Raw genomic sequence first — 24,783 nt, forward strand, 5'->3', positions numbered from 1 at the left:
ACCCTTTCTGCATCACACCCATTGGTGGATACCCTTTGGGTTCTGGGATGGTCAGAGTGTGCGCATGAGTATCAGAGAGTATTGTGGGTCCATCAGATTTGTACTGATCAACTTATCCAAGACTCCTCTCATTTTGGGTTACCCATGGCTCTCCACTACAACCTTGGTCATCCAGTTCATTGCTAAGTTGGGAACCCACCTGCCTGCAACCTCAGCCAACTTCACCCCATAAATTTGTGGAGATGGAGGAAACTCTTGGCCTCACCAGACTCCCACAGGAATAGCATAACCTTGATGCCACCTTCAATAGAAGTGAAGCCAGCACCATGCAGCCTCGCAGAAAACGTGACCGCGTGATTGACCTCCTCCTGAGCACCACCCCTCCCTGAGGTCATCTGTGTTCACCCTCTCCCCTCCTCAGACCCAAGCCATGAATAAGGACATCACCAAGTTACTGCAGCATGGCTTCACTCAACTATCCCAGTTCCAGCTGGTGCAGGATTCTTCTTTTTCAAAAAGAAAGATGGGGGTCTTTGTCCCTGCAATGACTACAGTGGACTCAGCAAGATTGAAATTAAGAACTTCCACCTTCTCCCCTTGATGGATTAAAAAGAACACTTTGCATTGCCCAGATCTTCACTAAACTGGATCTACAGAGTGGGCACAACCTGATCCGAATTCACAAGGGGGATGAGTGGAAGATGGTGTTTATAACACCCACACTCCACTACTAATTCTTGGTCATGCCTTTCAGACTTTCTAACAGTCCAGGGTTTGGAAACAGTTCAGCTATTTTCCAAGCCCTCATTAATGAAACCCTTTGAAACATGCTACACAGATATGTGTTTGTCTATCTCGATGATATTCTCATCTTCTCCAAGGACCCCCAAGACCACAGTCTGTTATGTCTGTTCAGTCCTTTAGCATCTCCTCAAAAATCAACTATATTGCAAGTTAGAGAAATGCCAAATCCACACCCCAGTCCTTTCTGGGCAAAGAAGTGAAAAAGAAATACAATGTTGGAAAGTGTATGGTCCGCACTTTGGTGGAAGTAATAAATGGGCAGACTATTATTTAGATGGGGAGAGAATTCAAAATGCAGAGATGCAAAGGGACTTGGGAGTCCTCATGCATGATACCCTAAAGGTTAACCTCCAGGTTGAGTCTGTGGTGAAGAAGACAAATGCAATGTTGGCATTCATTTCTAGAGGTTAGGATGTGATGTTGAGGCTCTATAAGGCACTCGTGAGATCACACTTGGAGTACTGTGTGCAGTTTTGGGCTCTTTATTTTAGAAAAGATATACTGACATTGGAGAAGGTTCAGAGAAGATTCACAAGAATGATTCCAGGAATGAAAGGGTTACTGTATGAGGAACGTCTGGCAGTTCTTGGGCTGTATTCTCTGGAGTTCAGGAGAATGAGGGGTAATCTTAGAGAAACATTCCAAAACTTAAAAGGCCTGAGCAGATTAGATATGGCAAAGTTATTTCCTGTGGTAGCAGAGTCTAGGACAAGAGGGCAGGTCTTCAGGATTGAAGGACGTCCATTTAGAACAGAGGTGCGGAGAAATTACTTTAGTCAGGGGGTGATAAATATATGGAATTTGTTGCCACGAGCAGCTGTGGAGGTCAAGTGATTGGATGTATTTAAGACTGAGATAGATAAGTTCTTGATTAGCCAGGGCATCAAAGAATATGGGGAGAAGGCAGGCGAGTGGGGATGACTGGAAGAATTGGATCAGCCCATGATTGAATGGCAGAGCAGACTCAATGGGCTGAATAGCCTACTTCTGCTCCAATATCTTATGGTCTTATGGTCTATTTCCTTCCTGGATTATGTCCTTTCACCCCAAGCCATAACCATGGACCACAAGAAGGTGCGCTCTCCCTCAAACAGCTTCTTGGGTTTTCCCATCTTGTACAGCTGTTTCATCTGAAACTACAGCCAAATTGCTACACTTTTCACCTCACTCACCAAGTTACCTATCTCACAGATAACCTGGTCTACTACTGTATCTGATATGGGCACTGGGGCCATCCCCTCCCAGTGAGGACTGGACAGGAAGACGCACCCTTGGGCCTTCTTCTCACGCGAGTTCAATTCTACACAGCACTATTGTGGAGTTGGAGACAGGGAGCTACTCACCAATAAATGGGTCTTGGAGGAATGGAAACTTTACCTGATAGGAAACACCAAGCCATTCCTGATCTAGACTGACCATCAGAAACTCATACCCACACAACAGACCCAACAACTCAACCCACATCGGGCTCACTGAGAGCTCTTCTCTGAGCAATTCACCTTCACCTTCTCCTACCAACCTGGCCCAAGGACACTAAGGCAGACACCCTGACATGACAGTTTGACCCACCTGAAGTGGAGATTGACCCTCAGCCCATCATGCTATCCTCCCAGACCCTCACCCAATCTTCTGGGACGTTGAGAACCAGAACCGCCAGGCCCTACAGCTTAGGCTTACTACCACACTTAACAACCGCGTGTATGTGCCATCAGCTGTGTGCTCTGATGCACTCCAGTGGGCCCATTCCTCAATCCTTTCTGACCATCCTGACACACGATGGACTCTGGGTTTTCTGTGACACTGGTTCTGGTTGCCCAGCATGATCACAGATATATGTCAGTTCATTGATGCCTGGCCTCAAAGTGCCCAGTCCAACCATTGGCCCTCTAGGCTCCTGTGGCCCTATCAGTCCCTCAATGCCTGTGGTCCCACATCACCTTGGATTTAATTATGGGTTTGCTATCTTCTAGTGGGGCCACAGTGATATGACAGTGGTGGACCAGTTCTCCAATGTGGCCCACCTCCATGCCCATCCCAATCTTTCTCCAGCTACTTAGAGGGTGGGCTTGTTCTCATTTAGTTAATCTCCACAGCTTCCCTCAGGGCAATGGATCATACCAGAGCCAACAATTCATTTCCAGCTTCAGGCGAGCCTTCTATTCCCTTCTCCACACCTTGGTGAAGTTTGTCCTCTGGTTAGCATCCACATTCCAAAGAATAGTCAAAATGGAGAAGCTTCTGCAAAGCTTTACTGCCTCTATCCTTTCCACACAGAAGAAGTATCAGCTTTGGGCCGAGATGTCCTACAATTTACACACCTCCTCTATCATGGGTGTGTCACCCTTCGAAGTGCTGTTTGGCTACTGATCTCTGTTGTTCCCCACAGAGGAGCTAATGGTGGAGGTCCCTTCTGCCAGGGTCCTGGTTCACCACTGCTGTAATACATGGAAGATGACACAGAGTGCCAACTGCACCTTCTACCACCTGACTAATCACTGTCAGCACACAGACAGACTAGCCCGGCCTGGATACCATATCTAGCCGTCCATCCGAAATTTGCCCCGTTCACTGACTTCCCACAAGCTCTAGCCCCGACTCTTTAGTTCCTTCAAAATTACCCATCATGCCAATCCAGTCACTTAACATTTCCAGCTGCTACCATCCCTCAGGATCACACCTATCTTCCACCTGTCCTGCTTCAAGCCCATTGTCCACGGACCACTCAGCCAACATGAGCCCACACCTCCGGAACCTAGGATAGTGGACAATGGACTCCAACACATGGTTTGCCTGTTAATGCATTCATGTCATCGTGGACATGGTGTGCAGTTCTTGGTCAAACGTGAAGGGTATTGACAGGAGGAGTGGTCTTGGGTGCCATTTGGTTTCATCTTGGATCCATCGCTCATCAAGAGTTCCACCAAAACCACTCATATTGGCCTGGGCTATTGGATGCCAGCTATGAGAAGGTGGGGTGGGGGGGTCCAGTCAGGCCTGCACAGGCAGAAGCTCCCAGTCTCCACCCAACTAACAGGAATCACCCGCCACTCATATTGGCCTTGGCTATTGGATGCCAGCTATGAGAAGGTGGGGTGGGGGGGTCCTGTCAGGCCTGCACAGGCAGAAGCTCCCAGTCTCCACCCAACTAACAGGAATCACCCGCCACTCATTTCCAACTCATCACCTGCAGCCCATTTAAACCCTGTTCACTTTCACAGCCCTTGTTCACCTCACTGAACCAGCCATCCCCCTAGCCTTCAGTTACCTTGTTGCCTGTGGTGTTTAGTATCTGTTCTCTTATTTTGTGGCCCCCTCATAGCTTGTTATTTTGCATTCCATTATTAAAGTTATCAATCATTGCTGGACTGTCCCTGCTGTTCTGCTTTTAGGTTAAGCCCCCTCGACATTTTCTGACACAGTATTGTATTGCACGATATATGTGAAACACTGAACTGATTCCACAACGTACTGACCCACTTTTAAGGATTACACAACTCACGTTCTCAATGTTATTTATTTACGGTTTGTTATATTATTATCATTTCTATTTGCTTTTATTTGCACCACTTGTCTTCTTTCGCACATTCCTTTTTTTTGTTAGTCTTTGTGTGTAGTTTTTATTGATTCCATTATATTTCGTTGTTTTACTGTGAGTGCCTGAAAGAAAATGAATCTCAGATTAATACACAATGACATATATGCACTTTGATAAATTTACTATAGCTTTGAAATTTGAACTTTGATATTAACATATACTATTATTCCATCTGTAGTGATTGAAGGGATATGAAACTGATAGCAATTAAAGGAAAATGTATACACTTTAATAATGGTTTGGAAATTCTGTGCGAAATACTTGTAAAGCTGTTTTCAGATGACATCGGAATTTAATAACTACAACTCAAAGATATGATTGAGGAAACAATTATAACCTGATCTGTGTGTGATGTACAGCTTCTCAGGATATACATATTTAAACCTACTGTTTGGATGCATCATGATTGATACGGTTTCTGCATTTTAACATGGGGTGTGGTGTTTCTTGACATCACAGGAGAGATGGACAGAATAGAGATAGATATTAAAAACAAGAAGGAAAGCAATGAATTAAAAAGTTTTTAAGGGCAAAAATTAATGCATCTTTTGGTATAACATTCAACAAAAACCTTTAGTTCTGGCTCTGGTTAAAACAAAATTGAAAACCCCTTGACCTATTTGAAAGAGGGCAGCTAATTATCCAACTACTGAACTGTTACAACCTCAGACTCTGCTGGGGAGTCTTAACACCCTCGCAGGCAAGCAGCTGAAAGGGGGTCAGCAGACATGCTCATGAGTATGCGTGTTCCAGCCTATTGGGATTTATTCAGTTGTATTTACCTCCCTTCCTTTCATTTCACTCTTGTCGACCTTGGCCAAAACACAGTGACGGCAACACTTCCTGCTTACCTTAGTCCTCGTTACAAGAAAGAAGACTTCAATTTTGATTAGTACTGTAAGGGAGCAGAATTAATTTAATTTTAAGTTAATGTTTCCAAGCCGCAGTGTTGGCATTGGCTTTTAGTTTGAGAGTTTAAATTATGGCCCTGTTGGCCTAGTGTTTATTATTTTCCTTTTGTTCTGCATAGTTCTTACTAAAATTCAGTGAACTATTCAACCTGCTTCAGTGTCTGTCCCTCTGCACTTGGGTCATCACCACTCATCATGTCGGCAAGAGGCGACCATCAAAATGGACAGAGCAGGGAGAGGACAGCTGATCACGGCCCTGCCAGTTGTTGGTCAGGTTGGGGTAAAGTGGAGGCTGCGCTGACAGGAGTGGCGTGTGCTGTGCAACAATTACGTTCAGAGAGGCAAGACCAGTCCAAGCATGAAAAACCAGGTTCGGCCCTCGCAGTGACAATTCAGCAAGTTACCGCAGATGGTCAGAGTCAGGTGGCAGCCATTACTGCTCTCGCTGCCACTATTCAGCAACCTTCCACCAGGAGAGTTCCACACCCAGCACCAGCACCTCCCGCACCATCCCCTGTCGAAGTTTCATCAGCCTCAGCCACCAATGTCCCAGTACTCTTGGCAGTTTTCAGACCTGAACTGAGTATTCCTTCACGGGGCAGATACCCTGGCACCCCTGATGGGTGCAGAAATTTCATCACCCAGTGTGAGCTGACTTTCCAAACCCAATCTGGTCATTTCGGAGATGATGCACATAAGCTTCCCTAGATGGTGAATCTCTTAGAGAGAATCCCACAGCCTGTTTGATGGTCTGTGAGAACAAGAATCCCTTGCAGCCTAGTCTTTCCAGCAATTTGTAATTGAGTTCAAGAGGGTACAGGGTCAGGAGGCTGCTTACTGATTCTTGGACCTGTGCCAAGGGAGATAGACAGTGAGGGATCATGCAATTAATTTCTACATTCTTGCAGTTGAGAAACGTGAGCTGAACACAGGACTCCGGCATGAGATCGCAGTGCAGGATAATCAGAGAAGCCCGGATGACCTGATAAATCGGGCCATTTGATTGGAAAAATCGGGTAACTGAATGGTGACGAGAGAGAATGCCCCAAGCCGTCTACACTTTAGATCTACTACTATCTGTCTACTACCTGTCTGGGTCCAGCTCAAGTCCCTGTCAGCATATCCCCTCTTGTGCTATGAAAACTCCACAGAGACAGCATGAACTCAGATCATTGAAGGTCAAAACAACAACCTTGCACTCGACATCAGTAAGACCAAGGAATGGACTTCAGGAAGGGGGAAAGTCAAGGGAAGACGTATCAGTCCTCATCGAGGGATCAGCAGTGGAAAGTGTGAGCACCTTGTGAAGGAGGAGCTAAGATCAGTAAAGTCTGGGTTGGCTGAAGTGCCTTGTGCAGTGCAACAGCAGCTTTCACAGAGGCAAGACTGGTCCAAGCAGGAAGAAGAGGAGTCAGCCCTCGCAGTGACAGTTCAGCAACTCGTCGCAGACAACTGGAATCAGGAGCAGTGTTTACTACCCTCACAGCCAAGGTTCATCAGCTCATGAATCAGGTGACAGCCATTACTGCTCTTGCTGCTCCAGTTCAGCCAGGTCAGTCCCACTCCCAGCACCTCCTCCGTTACACTCTCATCAGCTTCAGCCACTAATGCCCTGACTCCCATGACCAGGCCAGAACTTGAGTATTCCTCCACCAGTCAGATACTCTGGTGACCCCTGCAGCTGCAGAAATTTCATTACCCAGTGCGAGCTGACTTTCCAAGCCCAAGCAGGTCAGTTTGGTTTTGATGCACATAAATAGGCTTGCATGGCTAATCTCTCAGACAGCCCCTACTCAGCCTGTTCAACCCTCTATGGGAACAAGGTTCCACCACAGCCCAATCATTCTAAGTTTGTAGTCGAGATCAGAGAGTTTTTGACTTTCCAGTACAGGGATATGAGGCTGCCCACCGACTCCTCAACCTGTCCTAAGGAAAACGGACAGTGAGGAACTACGCAGTAAAGTTCCGCACACTTGCGGTTGAAATGGGGCAAAATGAGAGATCCCTCATCACTACCTTCCAGCATGATAAATCTGGCCATTTGAATCAACAAGCAGGCAATGGAAGAGCACAGAGAAAGAATGTCCCGTGCTTCCTACTCCTTAGATCACCACCTGTCTTCACCCCATTCCCATTACCCAGTACATAGTCTGCACAAGGCCCTGTGCAGGTGGGATGCAGGCACCTATTTCAAGAGAAGCAAAATGGGTGAAGGAGAAGAGGATCCTGTAGCAATGTAGGACACTCCTGGGCATCATGTGACCAGTAAAAGAGGATTCCTGTCAGCAGGAGGAGGAATTCTGATGGGTTGGTTCTCCCTGAAAGCACTTTTCAGTAATCGCAATCTGTTCCCAACTTCTTTGTTGTGGGGATCTCAGACCCATTAATTTCAGGCACTTATTGACTCTGGGGCAGAAGGAAACTTTATGGATATCTCTTGAGCTCAAAGATGGAGAATTCCAACTCAGCAATTTCAGGAGAATATCAATGTCAAGGCTCTTGATGGTCAACCTCTAGGCACCAGCAAAATCCATTTCTCCACAGAACCCCTCCAACCTGTGCTGGAAGATAACAATAGAGAACAGCTCTCCTTCTGTCTTGTTGATTCACTTGAACTGCTGCTGGTGCTTGGCCTTCCCTAGTTATCTCAACACTACCCATGGATTGATTGTTCTCTAAAGACGCTCCAAACGTGGCTGTCAAATATCTGTTTGGGTCCAGCTCAAAGCCCTGTCAGTATCTCCCCTCCTGTGTCAGCTGCTAGTGCAGACCTGTGTGTCATGTTCCAGCTGAATATATTGAACTTCTTGAGGTCTCCAACAAGACAAAGGACACCTCCCTGCTGCTAGACTGTCGGTGCAACACTACAAGCTTCTCTGCTGTGCACTCAGACACTAGGCCTCACAAAACCAGGGGTTAAATTGTGCCTGGCATCTGAAAATCTTCCTTTGAAAGCTGAGAGCCACAAGTTAGCACTCTGCTACGTGGGACCACACGTAGTGGAAAAGGCTATCAACAGAGCCGCCTGTAAACTCTGTCTGTTATCGTTGATGAAGATTCTGCCAGTGTTCCATCTTCCCCAGCTCACGCTGTCACTGCATTCCCCTCCTTCCCACTTGGAGGATGGGTCCCTGGTATATTCTGTGTGATGCCTCCTGGCACCTCACCAGGTGTGGGGCAGGATGCACTACCTCGTGGATTGGGAGGGGAATGGTCCAAAAGAACATTCTTGGGTTTCGGCTCTCGACACCCAGGACAAGTCTTTCATTCGGGACTTCCATTGTGCACAGGTCTCTGGTGCCTCGGGAGCTGTGCACAGGGAGGAGTGCCTTGTCACAACCACAGACTCTGCCACAGATGGGCAGCTGAATGGGATCAGCAATCTTACTCGTGAGTATGCTCGTTCCAGCCTATTAAGGTTTCTTCACGGTTGTATTTAACTCCTCTCCTTTCATTTCAGACTTGTCAAGTCCTGATTGAAGCACATTAACAGCAACAGACCCTGCTTACCTTAGTCCTCGTTCCAGGGAAGAAGACTACAGTTCAGATTGACACTGAAGTTAATTTAGTTTTAAGGCACTGCTTCTGAGCTGCGGTGCTGGTGTTACCTTTTAGTTTGAGAGTTTTAGTTATGGCGCTGGCAAGCTAGCATTTATTAATTTGTTTTGGACAATTCTTATTAAAAGTCAGTGAGTTGTTCAATTCACTTCAGTGTCTCTCCCTCTGCATTAGGGCCATTACAGCACACTATGTCATGAGCACAACAGTTTCTTCAATCAAAGAGAGGATATCTGACCATTCATGCTTTCGTCTTGGATGGTCTTCCCATCATCATCATCTTTATGAATTGCCCACACATTGAGGACTATGTGCTTCTTTATTTAGAGTCTTATATTTAAAAAATTTTCTTTTCCATATTAAAGTGTTCAAATCATATTTTATGAATTGAACAGCAGTTTTCATTTCCTTCAAAAGACTTTCACGTGCCTGTGGTTGACACACAGTTATAATTAATAAATCCTTTAGTTGCTAAATAGAGGTTACACATGAGTGTTGTATTTACCTGTGAGTTTGCACGCCTGCATCATCAAAATGCTGCAGTCAGAGATGAGGCATTGAGGTTTGATCAAGGGTGAAGCTGGGGGTCCAGAAAGCTCAGGCGACAGACTATTGACCTGGAAGATAGGAAATCTTGTGATAGGACTGAAATGGCGGAGGGGTGGATGGGCAGGATGTTAGTTTTCTGATCTGAGGAGTTTAATGAAAAATGGCATCTGGAGAAGGGTGAGTAATTTATAGGAAAACTAAGCGAAAATAGCAATGGAATAGAAGGTCTGAGAGAGAGTCTACTGGTACAGTTGTACTGTTGTCATTTTGATTTGGATACAGTATGGGGCAAAACATATAGATAGCCAAATAGGACAATGGATCTACACTGATGGTATGTTCATAGACATATAGAAGCAAAGTTATCCTGCTCCAGAGTTAAACTGATAGTTTGTCCTTGCTTCAGTTCCATCAATACTGTTATAAAGATCCTCAACATCAGTGAAGTGGGAAGGTGCATTTGTCCATACATATTCCAGGAGTAAAAATGCCTTATTCTGCTTCATCAGGTTCTTGAGTGGTGGTTTAATTAAAGGCATTCTAGTAAACCATATGGAAACAATAAATGCAGTAAAGGAATGTTTCTTGTTTTAGTTTTGCTGCTCAAAGCAATGAGAAACTTTTCTCTCCTCCCGAAACTCCCACATTCATCACACCACACGCTCCACCTCTCCTGTTGCTTTGTGCGCGTGCACACACACACACACACACACACACACACACACACACACACACAAAATATGGGCACATTGTTGTGTATCAGATGTCAATTGCTTCCAAAATGGATAACAGCACAGTCAAAGTCCAGTTTATTGTCACATGCACAACCACATACAATAGGTCAATGAAAAATTTCCTTGTGGCAGTAGCACAGGCACATCGTAGAGGCACATTCATGAGAAACCCATAAGTTAAACATACATTATACACAATTTTCCAAGAAATTATACACAAATAGAATTTTAGAAATCCCATTTTAGTGCGAACTGGTCAAAATGTCTCGAAACTGTAGTAATTAATATTAATAAGCTGTAGCAGTTTACTGTGTCCGGTGCTCCTGGTGCCTCCCATATATCAGTGATCCAACATGGATTGGGAGACCACTTCGTGGAGCACCTACGCTCCATCCACCAGAAGAAGCAGGATTTCCTGGTGGCCACCCTTTTTAATTCCACTTCTCTTTCCCATTCGGATATGTCAATCCATGGCCTCCTCTACTGTCGTGATGAGGCCACAATCAAGTTGGAGGAACAACACCTTATATTACCTCTGGGTAGCCTCCAACCTGATGGAATGAACAGCGTTTTCTCAAACTTTTGGTGATGCCTCCAACCCCCACTCTCCTTCACCATTCCCCATCTCCTTTTCCCTCTCACACTTTATCTGCTTGCTTGCTCACCGCCTCTCTCTGGTGTTCCTCCCCCCTTTTCTTTCTTCCACTTCTGTCCTCTCCTATTAGATTCCCTCTTCTCCAGCCCTGTATCTCTTTCACCAACCTACTTCCCAGCTCTTTACTTCACCCCTCCCCCTCCCAGTTTCACCTATTGTCTTGTTTGTCCCTCCCCTCTCCCCATCTTTTAACTCTACTCTTCATGTTTTTTTCTCCAGTCCTGCAGAAGGGTCTTAGCCCGAAATATTGACTGTTTACTCATTTCCGTAGATGCTGCCTGGCCTGCTGAGCTCCTCCAGCATTTTGTCTGTGTTGCTTGGATTTTCAGCATCTGCAGATTTTCTCTTGTTTGTGTAGTAATTAGGATGGCTGATTCAGGAGTAAAATGGTTGAAGGGAATGGTTTGGGAGTTCAGGCTTCTGTACCTGCTGCCCGATGGTAACTGTAAAAAGATGGCATGTTGCAGATAGTGGGGACCTTTGATGTTGGATGCAACTTCCTTGTGGCAGCACCTCCTGCAGATTCTACTAATGGTGGGAGAGCTACGTGCCCACGATATATTGGGCAGAGACAACTACTCTGCAACACACACAAGTTGCTAGAGGAACTCAGCAGGCCAGGCAGCCTCTATGAAAAAGAGTACAGGTCATAGGGTCTTGGTCCAAAACGTCGAATGTACTCTTTTCCATAGATGTCACCAGGCCTGCCGAGTTCCTCCTGAATTTTGTGTGTGTTGCTTGTATTTCCAATGTCTGCAGATTTTCCCTTCTTTGTGATTGGACCACTACTCTTGCAGCTTATTATGTTCCTGAGCATTTCAACTGTATACCAGACCACGATCCTTATTGTTCTGTCGCATAATTTCATGAGCATTTAACGCTGCTTGGTAGCAACCGGTGCGTCTCCATTTTGCTGGTCACCCAAATGAGATGAAGGGCGTTCTTCACACCATTTCTTTAAAGAGGAGCTGTAATAGTCGCAGCAGCCCTTCTGGGTCCAAGCCAATGTCCATTTGTTCTTCTTTTGTACGATTGCATGACACTGCTGGATATTGAGAACATCCAGTGCTGCAGGCCTTTCTTACTGGAGAGTTGCCCAGTGGCGGTGGAGCTGGATTTGTTGTGCACCATGCTACTGGCGGCTACCGGCACCCAAGAAGGAAGGCATCAAAGCCGGTGCACGATCCAAAATATGGCGCAGATTATTATCTTTGATGTTTTTCATTAGTAAGGTGGAATACTGCAAGTTCAGTTCACTCATTTATGGGTGAGACTGATGGCGGGGTAGCTGCCTGGCCTCGGTTGGTGTGCAAACCAAATTCTCATGTTGCATTATATGGTTATGAATGAAGTTGTGTGTCGGGTCTGTGGCCCGCGGTGATATGGATGCCAACCAACAAAAGTGTTTTCCCTAGTAAAGCTATCTCGAACTTTAGGCATAGGTTCGGAAAAAGGTGCCATCCATTTCAGTCTGAGATGAGGAGGAATTGCTTCTTTCAGAGAATTGTGAATTTTCGGAATTCTCTTCTTCATAGAGCTGTAGCAGTGGAGTGATTACATAAATTCAAGGCAGAGATTATCAAACAGATGTTCAAATGATGAGTTTGTCAAGGGATTGGGGAGAGAGCTGGGAAGTGGTGTTGAGGCCAAAATTGCATTGGAAATAAATGGTGGAGTAGGCACGAGGGGCCATATGGCCTTTTCCTGATCTATAATTTTCTCTGTGCTTATTTCTTTGCTGAGCTGTCTCAATCCCAGCATGTTGAAATTTCATTGCCATTGTTTACAATGCTTGGATCCCCAACCCTGGAATATTTTTCTGTCCTCCTTCATTCACTTCAGACATCACTGTCCCTATGACCAAGTTTTTGTTTGTTTGACCTACTTTTTGCTTGTATAGCTTGCTGTTGAATTTAGTTTGAGGATAGTTCTATAAAATGCATTGTTTCAAACTTTCTTCCATACTCCCTAAATGACAGAGGACATTTGGCCCATCAGGTCCTTGCCAGCTCTCAAGGAAATCTCATTTAATTCAATCCCTATCAATGTATTGTCATTCAAATGTTCAACTCCACTCTGATTTTCCTATTTCAACCAATACTTGGGGTAATTTATACCACTAATCTAGTAACCATCCAATCTTAAATGCTGTAATTAACTAGGATAACTGTCAGTGTGACATTAAAGTACTATGTCATGTAGAGTACACATTTTAATAACATTTGTCAAATTTGATATATTGAGGTAAGAATTACATTCATTCCCTCCTGATTCAATTGGGAGAAGTGGGCAGATGTAGTGGCTCATCATTGCACAAGGCCACTGAGAAAGTTCTGGGTTAAAAGTGATACACTGCCTAGCGGAGCGGTCATCAGAAGTGCAAGAGTCAGTGTAGTAGGGCTTTTCCTCAACAGGCTAGTTACTTTCATATCTCTTTTTTTCCTCTAACTTAACAATAGTGGGTATGACTGCAAGGTCAGTTTTCTGCTCGGGATGTCAAAGGTGGGAACATCCAGCACTTCATGTGACCAGGCTGCCCTTCCCGTCCAGCACTCCAGCACTCCGGCAGAGTGGAGTTTGCTGATGACACAAAGGTTGGGGGTGTTATGGATAGTCTGGAGGCTTGTCAGAGTTTACAGCGCAACATCAGTAGGATGTAGAACTGGGCTGAGAAGTGGCAGACGGACCAGCCCAGAGAAGTGTGAAGTGGCTCATTTTGGTGGGTAAAATTTGAAGGTAGAATAAAGGCAGAATGGTAAGATCCTTGACAGCGTGAAGGATTAGAGAGATCTTGGGATCCGTGTCGAAAGGACACTCAAAGCTGCTGCACAGGTTGACAGTGTTGTTAAGAAGGCATATGGTGTGTTGGCATTCATCAACTGTGGGACTGAATTCAAGAACCATGAGGTAATATTACAGCTATATAAGACCTTGGCCAGACTCCACTTGTAGGACTGTGTTCAGTTCTGGTCACGTCACTACAAGAAGGACATGGATACTATAGAAAACTCAGAGGAGATTTACAAGGATGTTGCCTGGATTGGAGGGCGTACCTTATGAGAATAAGTTGAGTGTACTTGGCCTTTTCTCGTTGGTGCGACAGAGGATGCAATGTGTCCTGATAGAGTGTTTAAGATGATGAGAGGGATTGATCGTGTGACTAGTCAGAGGCTTTTTCAAGGGCTGAAATGGCTAAAGTGAGGAGACATAGTTTTAAGGTGCTTGGAGGCAGGTACAGAGGGGAGGTCAGGAGTAAAATTTTCACACAGAGAGTGGTGGGCATGTGGAATGCACTGCCGGCAACGGTGGTAGAGGCAGATACAATAGGGTCTTTTAAGAGACTCTTAGATAGGTACATGGAGCTTAGAAAAATAGAGAGCTATACAGTAGGGTAACTCTAGGCAGTTTCTAGAGTAGGTTACATAGTCGGCACAACGTTGTGGGCCGAAGGGCGGTAATGTGCTGTTGATTTCTATGTTCTACAATTTCAATGTTCCAGGCAAGGAAGTTAATAAATCCATGTCCATGCCTAGTTTAAATGACTAATATTCATGATTAAACAAAAATAACAGCTGCCATATTTTGGGGATTCAACACTAGTGTTTCTCATCCTGTCATGGGGTTTGCTCCTTGTTCCTTGCATACAGCAATTCAGTTTCTGTACGCTAGTTGAGCTGGTCGCATTAATGAGAGGATAGAGGGAACCTATGTCATTGACAGCAGAAGCACCAGAGTCATAGATTTATACAGCGTGGAAGCAGACTTGACAGTGCAAATTATTCATGCTGAACAATCTTTCTACCTAATCTAGTTTCATTTGTCTGTGTTTTGCCCACATCCCACTAAATATTTCCTCTCCCTATATATTTGCTTAAAGCCATTCTTCTGATGAAGACTTTTGGCATTATCACAACCCCAGACTTTAAAAACATTTTTTTATGATTAAGACCAATGGATAAAGAACACTACATCTCCAGCTGCAACATTATTGTTTGAAATACAGGTGAACACTGTCATCCTCTTCAAGAATGAAGAGTATCGCCGTACTGCTATCCATAGCTGAAGTCTTTCACTCACCTTAGCTGGAGTCGAGTCACTCCCACCTTAAGATCAATTAAATTAATAGCTTCACGGAAGCAGAAATTGTAGCAGGAGATGTTGAGAAAATAATGTAGCACTTTGGCCTGACTATCATTCAAGACCTTAATCAGTTTTGAGAACTAAACAAGAGGCTAGCATAAAGTTCAAAGTAAAGTTTTTGTTTAAGTACATATACAAATGTATGTCACTATGTATGAGATTCATTTTCTTGAAGGAATTTGCAGAAAATAAATAAATACAATAGGATTTATGAAAAACCATACATAACAAAGACTTTCAAACAACCAGTGTACAGGAGAAGACAAATTGTGCAAATAATAAATAAAATAAAAATAATTAAATAATATTTACTTGAGTAAATGTATAGAGTCATTGAAAATGAGTCTGGAGTCAGTTCAGTGTTCAGGTTAAGTGAAGTTATCCATGCTGGTTCAGGAATCTTATACTTTTATGGTAATAACTGTTCCTGAGTGCATGGACCGAAGGCTCTTGTACTTCCTGACCAAAGGTAGTAGTGAGAACAATGCATGTCCTGGGATGAGGGTGGTCCTTGATGATGGATTTTGCTTTCTTGTGGCAGCACTCCTTGTAAGTGTGCTCAGTTATGGGGAGGGTTTTTCCTGTGATAGACAGGGCTGTATCTACTACTTTTCCACTGCTGGGCATTGGTGTTTCCATACCAGGCTCTCAAGGACAATACAAAGGAGTGCCACACTGATAAAGCTGACATCTTTTGAATCAGTCATTAAACCGACCTTAAACCATTTTCTCCTCAGATGGATGTAGAAGTTCCATTGAAATTATTCCAAAGAACGTCATCAGAAGTATGAATGATACCCTGGCTGATGTCAATCTGCATTCAAAATAGCTAAAATCTATCCAGTAAAATCAATATTCTTTGTAAAAGCTTGTTAGGTGCAAACTGGCTGTACATTTAGAAAATTATAGTTATAATTATGATGGCATATCAATACTTTAGATACCTTAAGTTCATTTAAATTGACATATAAAATGTGATATGCATAACTGCTTGGAATGGCAACTGTGCTCTGCCTATGATTGCAAAAATCTGCAGAAAGTTGTGAACACTGCTCAGCACATCAGGGGAAACAGCCTCCCCTCTATGGACCCTGCCTATACCTCGCTGCCTCAGTAAAGCAGCCTCCATAATCAAAGACACCACACCTGGAACACCTGGTATTCCCTCATCTCCACAGTCCCATCAGAAAGAAGTTACAGAAGTCTGGAAGAATGTATCATCATGCTCAAGATCAGTTTCTATCCTACTGGTATCAGCCTCGTGAATGGACCTCTTGTATGATAAGTTGGACTCTAAACCTCACAAATATCTTGTTACAAACTTGAACTTCATTGTTTACCTGCACTGCACTTTCTCTAGAGCTGTTACACTTTATTCTGCTTTGTTATTGTTCCACCTCAATGCACTGTGATTTGATCTACATGAACAGAATGCAAGACATGCAATTCATTGTATCTTAGTACATGTGACAATAATAAAACAATACCAATATGTAATGCTGACACTTGGGAAGGTGGTAGAATTTTGAAATATATTCAAATCAGATTTCCCTCAGTTTAGTATCCACCACACTTCATGAACGATCTCCTAGCCCCTAGAAAGGAAATGAAATGGGAAATAAGGAAACTCGGCAACAATAGAAGCTGGCAGTTTTCTCCCAGAACAACTTACAGTGACGGTAGAACTCATTGTCTGAAAGGTTGATAGAAAATTGTCCTGGATGCTGTTGGTGAGGATGACCGACCAGGTGTGAGCCACGGTGGCAGGGCCTCTGGCATTGAGTCTGACCCTGTGGTACAGAAGGATGGGATGGAGAAGAGGAGAGCTGTCGTCATTGGAGACTCTATAGTCAAGGGAGCAGACAGGAGATTTTGTAGACGTGAGAAGGAAACCCGCATGGTTTGTTGCCTCCCGGGTACCAGGGTCCGGGATGTCTCTGACAGGGTGTATGACATCATGGTATGAGAGGGAAAGCAACCAGAAGTTGTGATACATGTTGGGACCAATGACATAGGCGGGAAGAGGGATGAGGTCCTGAAGTGTGAGTTTTGGGAACTAGGCAGAAGGCTGAAGAACCAGACCTCAAGGCTGGCGTTCTCAGGATTGCTGCCAGTACTACGTGATAGTGATGGTAAGAATTGGAGGAGATGGCAGTTGAATGCATGGCTGAGGATTTGGTGCAGGGAGCAGAGTTTTAGATTTTTGGACCATTGGGATCTCTTCTGGGGAAGGTGGGACCTGTACAGATTGGATGGGTTGCACCTGAACTTGGGGGAGAGCAATATCCTTGCTGGTAGGTTTGCTAGCATGGTTCGGGAGGGTTTAATCTAATTTGCAAAGGGGATGGGACCTGAAGCGATAGAGCAGTGAAAGAAGCGCATGGAGTAAAGTCAGATCTAACATATAGAGAGGCTTTGAGGAAAAAGCAGCAGAATAAAGGATATAAAGGTAGTAAGGCAGAAGGGATAAATTATGTGTACTTCAATGCAAGAAGCATCAGGAACAAAGGTGATGAACCGAGAGCTTGGATACATACATGGAATTATGATGTAGTGGCTATTATGGAGACTTGGATGGCACCAGGGCAGGAATGGATTCTCAATATTCCTGGATGTCAGTGCTTTAAAAGGGATAGAGAGGGGGGAAAAGGGGAGGAGTGGTGGCATTACTGGTCAGGGATACTATTACAGCTGCAGAAAGGGTGGGTAATGTAGCAGGATCCTCTTTCGAGTCAGTATAGGTGGAAGTCAGGAACAGGAAGGGAGCAGTTACTCTACTGGGGGTATTCTATAGGTCCCCTGGTAGCAACAGAGATACCGAGGAGCAGATTGGGAGGCAGATTTTGGAAAGGTGCAATAATAACAGGGTTGTTATCATGGGTGACTTTAACTTCCCTAATATTGATTGGCATTTGATTAGTTCCAAGAGTTTAGATGGGGCAGAGTTTGTTAAGTGTGTCCAGGATGGATTCCTGTCACAGTATGTTGACAGGCCAACTAGGGTGATTGCCATACTAGATCTAGTATTAGGTAAAGAACTGAGTCAGGTCACAGATCTGTCAGTGGGTGAGCATCTGGGGGCAGTGATCACCACTCCCTGATCTTTAGCATTATCATGGAAAAGGATAGAATCAAAGAGGACAGGAAAATTTTTAATTGGGAAAGGGCAAATTATAAGGCTAGAACTTGCGGGTGTGAATTGGGATGATGTTTTTGCAGGGAAATGTACTATGGACATGTAGGTGATGTTTAAGGATCTTTTGCAGGATGATAAAGAATGGTAGGGTGAAGGAACCATGGGTGACAAGTGAAGTGGAAAATCTAGTCAGGTGAAAGAAGGCAGCATACATGAGGTTTAGGAAGTAAGGATCAGAAGGGTCTATTGAGTAATATAGGGTAGCAAGAAAAGAGCTTAAGAAGGGGCTGAGAAGAGCAAGAAGGGGGCATGAGAAGGCTTTGGCGAGTAGGGTAAAAGAAAACCTCAAGGCATTCTTCAATTATGTGAAGAACAAAAGGATCACAGGAGTGACAGTAGGACTGATTAGAGATAAAAGTGGAAAGATGTGCCTGGAGGCTGTGGAAGTGAGTGAGGTCCTCAATGAATACTTTTCTTCAGTATTCACCACTGAGAAGGAACTTGATGACGGTGAGGACAATATGAGTGAGGTTGATGTTTTGGAACATGTTGATATTAAGGGAGAGGAGGTGTTGGAGTTGTTAAAATACATTAGGACGGATAAGTTCCCGGGGCCTGATGGAATATTCCCCAATCTGCTCCACGAGGAAAGGGAAGAGATTGCTGAACCTCTGGCTAGGATCTTTATGCCCTCGTTGTCCACAGGAATGGTACCGGAGGATTGGAGGGAGGCGAATGTTGTCCCCTTGTTCAAAAAAGGTAGTAAGGATAGTCCAGGTAATTATAGACCAGCGAGCCTTACATCTGTGGTGGGAAAGCTATTGGAAAAAATTCTTAGAGATAGGATCTATGGGCATTTAGAGAATCATGGTCTGATCAGGGACAGTCAGCATGGCTTTATGAAGGACCGATCATGCCTAACATGATCTTTGAGGAGGTGACCAGGCATATAGATGAGAGTAGTGCAGTGGATGTGATCTACATGGATTTTAGTAAGGAATTTGACCAGGTTCCACACAGTAGGCTTATTCAGAACGTCAGAAGGCATGGGATCCAGGGTAGTTTGGCCAGGTGGATTCAGAATTAGCTTGCCTGCAGAAGGCAGAGGGTCGTGGTGGAGGGAGTACATTCAGATTGGAGGGTGTACATTCAGATTGGAGGTTATGACTAGTGGTGTCCCACAAGGATCTGTTCTGGGACCTCTACTTTTTTATTAATGACCTGGATGTGGGGGTAGAAGGGTGGGTTGGCAAGTTTGTAGACAACACAAAGGTTGGTGGTGTTGTAAATAGTGTAGAGGATTGTCAAAGATTACAGAAAGACATTGATAGGATGCAGAAGTGGGCTGAGAAGTGGCAGATGGAGTTCAACCAGGAAAAGTGTGAGGTGGTACACTTTGAAAGGACAAACTCCAAGGCAGAGTACAAAGTAAATGGCAGGATACTTGGTAGTGTGGAGGAGCAGAAAGATCTGGGGTACATGTCCACAGATCCCTGAAAGTTGCCTCACAGGTAGATAGGGTAGTTAAGAAAGCTTATGGGGTGTTAGCTTTCATAAGTCCAGGGATAGAGTTTAAGAGTCGCGATGTAATGATGCAGCTCTATAAAACTCTAGTTAGGCCACACTTGGAGTACTGTGTCCAGTTCTGGTCACATCACTATAGGAAGGATGTGGAAGCATTGGAGAGGGTACAGAGGATATTTACCAGGATGCTGCCTGGTTTACAGAGTATAGATTATGATCAGCGATTAAGGGAGCTAGGGCTTTACTGTTAGTAGAGAAGGAGGATGAGAGGAGACATGATAGAGTTATACAAGATATTAAGAGGAATAGACAGAGTGAACAGCCAGCGCCTCTTCCCCAGGTCACCACTGCTCAGTACAAGAATTCATGGCTTTAAAGTAAGGGGAGGGAAGTTCAAGGGGGATATTAGAGGAAGGTATTTCACTCAGAGAGTTGGTGGTGCGTGGAATGCACTGCCTGAGTCAGTGGTGGAGGCAGATACACTAGTGAAATTTAAGAGACTACTAGACAGGTATATGGAGGAATTTAAGGTGGGGGGGGCTACATGGAAGGCAGGGTTTGAGGGTCAGCACAACATTGTGGGCCGAAGGGCCTGTAAAGTGCTGTACTATTCTATGTTCTATGTTCTTAAAAGTATCAAAAGTAACTTTAATAAAAAGTTTTGCCTCTGCTATGTATTTGAAAGCAAAAAGGGTTTCCAATAACTCTCTCCAGTACCTAGCACATCGATCAGTTAGGCTGGTTGTTCATTGAAATGACAAGAAAATACTGTAGTTGTCTCACTAAAGTACATAGTTAAAGTACATCAGGAAGTTGGTTAATGCTGGAAATATCAACAAACAGGTGTAACACCCTGGGAATGGGAAAGGTTTCACTACTAACGTAATGGTCTTTCTGTATGTGCTTTCTAGTTGCTCTTTTCGCTAAATATTCCAAAAATGCTTTCTTAAAAGCCTCCAGTTGTTCAACCAATAAAGACTATCACATTCGTTAGGAATTTGTTCGGATTTATTTTGGGGGCCATAAGACACATTTTCCCTCTTATTTTGTTCACTTAAGCTGCACTGACTATTTAATTGTTTCTTTTAGTTGTTGGAAGCCATTATACTGCAAAATTAGCCCCGGTTCTTCCCTAATGTGTCTAGATTGCGAAACGCGAAGTTCCAACTGAGAACCGCATATATATTATGTTACAGCTCTGAACTGGCGTGGCGTAGTCAGCTGAGCTCAGCCAAGACTCGAGCGTCCGAATTAGCAGCTGCCAACCATCGGGGGGAGCCGTCGGCCAACTTTATTTATGTTTATTTGTGATTACGGTTAATACAGTAATTTACAGTAAGCGCACACAATCCGTATCAACGCATTTCGCACCAGGGGTCATTTCTGCGGTGTAGTCTGAGGCTCTTTCTTTTCAATCCATATGTGTGGAATATGAAGTTAAAGCAAACCTCCAACATCTGGGACTAAGTGAGAATCAGCAAACAACCGAAGTAGTTTTTGCATAAAACTTTTGTTAAAAAAGAACACGACTTCAGCAAGTAAAAGCTGGGTCGACAGAAATAAAGGAACAACTTTACACCCTTTACCCTGTACAGCCACACTGTGAGGGTCGTGCAGCTTTGGGACTGCTCGGCTAGACGAGGTAGTTCACAGTAAACATTCACCTTGCAAAGTAAAACTCCTCACCTGCTGGTCACGCTTGTTCATCCCGACGGGCTGACCGCGTTGACACACGGCAGGACTGGTAGAACTGACCTTTTAGATTTGTATACGCACCGTGTACCAAAGTTACTGGCCGTTTACAAGGAACAAAGAGCCATTTGTAAAGCAGGACTGGAAAAACCAGTACTAGATCACAAAAGAAGGTAAATTTTAACCATTTAAAATTTTAACCATTTAACGCTCAGGAGTTAATATCCCATCTTTGCCCCATCTTCCGACCCCACTTCCATTGAGCTTGGAAGCGACTTTGCAGGCAAAGCACTGGAAAACTCAGATTATTGAATATTTCCAAAGGTCATTAGATTATATTGAGGATTGCGAGAGTTATGACTGACCGCGGTAAATTAACGTTTATTTTTGTGGGAGCTGTGGTCGTAGTGTCGGATTTACAAGAACATAATATGAACATGAATGTATCACCTGGGCCCTCAGTTTGCCCCGCCATTCGATATGATCTAGGCTCATATTCATTCTGCGCTCGGCGGCATTTTGGAGCTATTTCCTGGGAAGCGTCCTCCGGAGACTGTCTCACACCCTTTGGATGGGTAGGGTGTCATTTTTAGTTATGTGATGAAGCTTGGCTGACAAGTTGCATTCAAGATCCTAAACATTGATTTTACTTGTTTTCGAATGCGTACCCCGAGCTCTCCTAATATTTCATATTCCGCCAAAAAGTAAAGAGAGATCCGCAGGTGCAGGAAATTTTGAAATAGAAATGCCGGAAGTATTTAAGACGGCATCTGCGGAGAGAGAAAAAGTCAGTGTTTCAGGTCGCTGACCTTTCACCGCTTGGCTCTACTACAGACAGGGCCACTCTTATACAGAACTCCTCAGATACAGCAGAAGCGGCAGCCTGCAGTATAACTCCCATTGTTCGCAGGAGTTGCACATTCTACAAATAATGCTGCTAAAGCCCTCTCCGTTGGTTGGGGTCGGTCACAGATGTTGCGTTTTAGCTGTTCTGCGTCGAAGTCGATGCGCAAGCCGGAGCCTTGCGATATGGGGAGCAAGCTGTTGCCCCTCTCCACGCAGCCGATGAATCCAAAGGGACGGCAGTGACTGTTACAGTGCGGGCTTCGCAGGTGTTGCTAGTTCGCGCTGAACTGAAAGTCGGGGCTCCAGCTCCGGATTTACTCCCGCAGCCTTCCGCATGAGTGGGTATAAACGCCAGGCAGCGGAGTTTTGAGATCAAGAGTTTTTCTTTCCCAAGTAATGCTTCAAACAGAAGCAAAATGCAACATAGGCCTGTGATGGCGAAAGGAAGCTCCCACCCCAATCAAAATTGACTGAACTGCGATCGAAACGGTCAATAAACTGAGCGCTATTTTTGTTTATTGTTGTCTGCTAAAACCACGCGGTGATGCAGGATCGCCACAGAGCCCGCAGGTGGTGCATATACAGAGAAAAAAATCAGCTAATCCGGCCTCCAATAAAGTCATGTTTTGCGAGACTCTTTTGTGTTTAAGTTAGTAGATCCATTAAACTTCTGTTGATAAACATACGCACGTGGAATTTATTCAATGTACAAACATTACCTGATTATACTACAACTAACCAAATAATACAATAATTTGAACAGCGTAATGACTATATATGTCATATAATAATTGAATATATAGTATGCGTGTGTGCGCGTGCGCAAGGTAGTTGAGTTACTGAAGGCTTAATACTGCAAGCTTTACTTAGTAAGTCACCGTTTTACCAGCATTTCTTCGGCAGTTTAGACCATGTCTGAACTTAGCGAGGAATGTTGGCCCGTATTATAACATTGTGTATTCTTGTATTAAGTTTTATATTGCAAAACCATCCCGCAGAGAAACTAAACCAATCCTTGACCCAGGACTACATGTGTGAACTTTAATCTTCTATCGAGTTTCTTTACCTTTTCTACCTCCTCCCCCCACCCCCACCCCCGTACAATGTTTGTTTGCTCTCCTTTCCTCGAAATCTAACGTTTTCTCCTTATGTTAGCTTGTAAGAGACCAAGCTGAACACTGGCCTATCGCCAGGACTGGTTATAACAGGCACTCTGAATTTTGTCGGCCAGTGAGGTAAAATAAGTCTGCTTAGAGCTATTTTGTTAACCAACAATTAAGTGTTCGTTCCCATATGACTAGACACAACTACAGATGACAGCGATTGAACTCAGCTCAAAAATAAAACGTCCTCTCGATCCATAAATTAACACTTAGTCAATAATAACCCACTACGTGTTGGATAGTGCGGCCAATCAAACAAAAACAGTCTTGTAAAAGAAGTAACTTCGAAATAGTTTTTTTTAAATTCTGCTATTAATGGAACAAATCGGATTAAGGTTTAATGAATCTATTCAAACGTTGCCTTTTGATGCTGTTGGCAGGTGTACAATGGAGGGGCAGAATCGAATGCACTCACGCCTAGGTGTGAGATGATTATTCAAATAGGCTGCAAAGAAATTGGGATTGGAGGTTGGTGTGGCGCGCACACAGCTATATCACAGTTCACCGCCAGCCACCCACGTCACTTCAAGCCACTGTCATCAAGAGCTGCCTCTGGATCGCTTTGGGCGGCAGTAAACCGGGAGCCAGCACTTTTCAAATAACCTATTCCGCAATCCGACACAGGGGGTGATCCGTCGCCCAAAATCTTCTTTTAGCAGAAGCGCAGACGCTTCTCTCTCCCTCTCACTCTATCCCTCTTTCCCCCTCTCCCTCCTTTCCCTCTCTCCCCCCTCTCTCTCTCTCTCTGTGTCTCTGTCACTCTCTCTTCCCCTCTCTCTCTCTCTCTCTCTCTCTCTCTCTGTCTCTCTCTCTCTCTCTCACTCTCTCTATCTGCTCCCGATCCCTAATGCATTCTACCTCCAACATGCTGGGTGCAGTGAAAATGGAAGGACATGAACACACAGACTGGAGCTCCTACTATGGAGAGCCCGAGGTAGGTTTCGGCACAAAAAGCAATCCTCTTTATGTACAAGATAATATTAGCCTTAAGATAATATTAACTTTGTGATCAAATATTGACTTGCGGCGCCTCCAATTCCTCCTCGATTTGCACGCAATAGTCTTTAAACAAAGTTCTATTTGGCTAAAATAAAGTTTCAGTTGTGCATTTAAATACTTATAAAGCGCAGGAGACATAACTGATTCCACTTTTCTGTGCTTGGAGATTATATTCCGTATTATTTACGGAAATCCAGATGTTGGGTTCGTCCTCACTTCGATATATTAATCGAAGTTTATTATCTACGCGGCGGATTTTGAGTTTTTAATTTTTTTTCTTTATCTTCCTCTGGGCTTTACGGTGTATACTTTTTGCTGAAATCGTTTATGATAAATTGACACCATAATATAGTAATCGTTTATTTTGTTTTAAAACAAACCCTTCTGATTATTCGAGAGGTTAAGATAAAAATTGTAAAAATAAATCAATATAATTCATTAGAAAACAGGATTGTTATTAGTTAGCCAGCAGTTGAG

At 44.1% G+C, this 24,783-nt stretch overlaps 1 protein-coding gene across 1 annotated transcript in view; it reads left to right on the forward strand.

Moving 5' to 3' along the window:
* The window catches only part of foxa2 (forkhead box A2), a 39,234-nt gene that overhangs the window by 12,275 nt on the left and 2,176 nt on the right, over positions 1-24,783 (forward strand). The window contains exon 2 of the mRNA XM_059985368.1: positions 23,688-24,241. Coding sequence (XP_059841351.1) covers positions 24,155-24,241 — 87 coding nt within the window. The 5' untranslated portion in view covers positions 23,688-24,154. The remainder of the gene's footprint in view (positions 1-23,687; positions 24,242-24,783) is intronic.

The sequence above is a fragment of the Hypanus sabinus genome, chromosome 12 (assembly GCF_030144855.1).
Source record: "Hypanus sabinus isolate sHypSab1 chromosome 12, sHypSab1.hap1, whole genome shotgun sequence".
Lineage (NCBI taxonomy): Eukaryota > Metazoa > Chordata > Chondrichthyes > Myliobatiformes > Dasyatidae > Hypanus > Hypanus sabinus.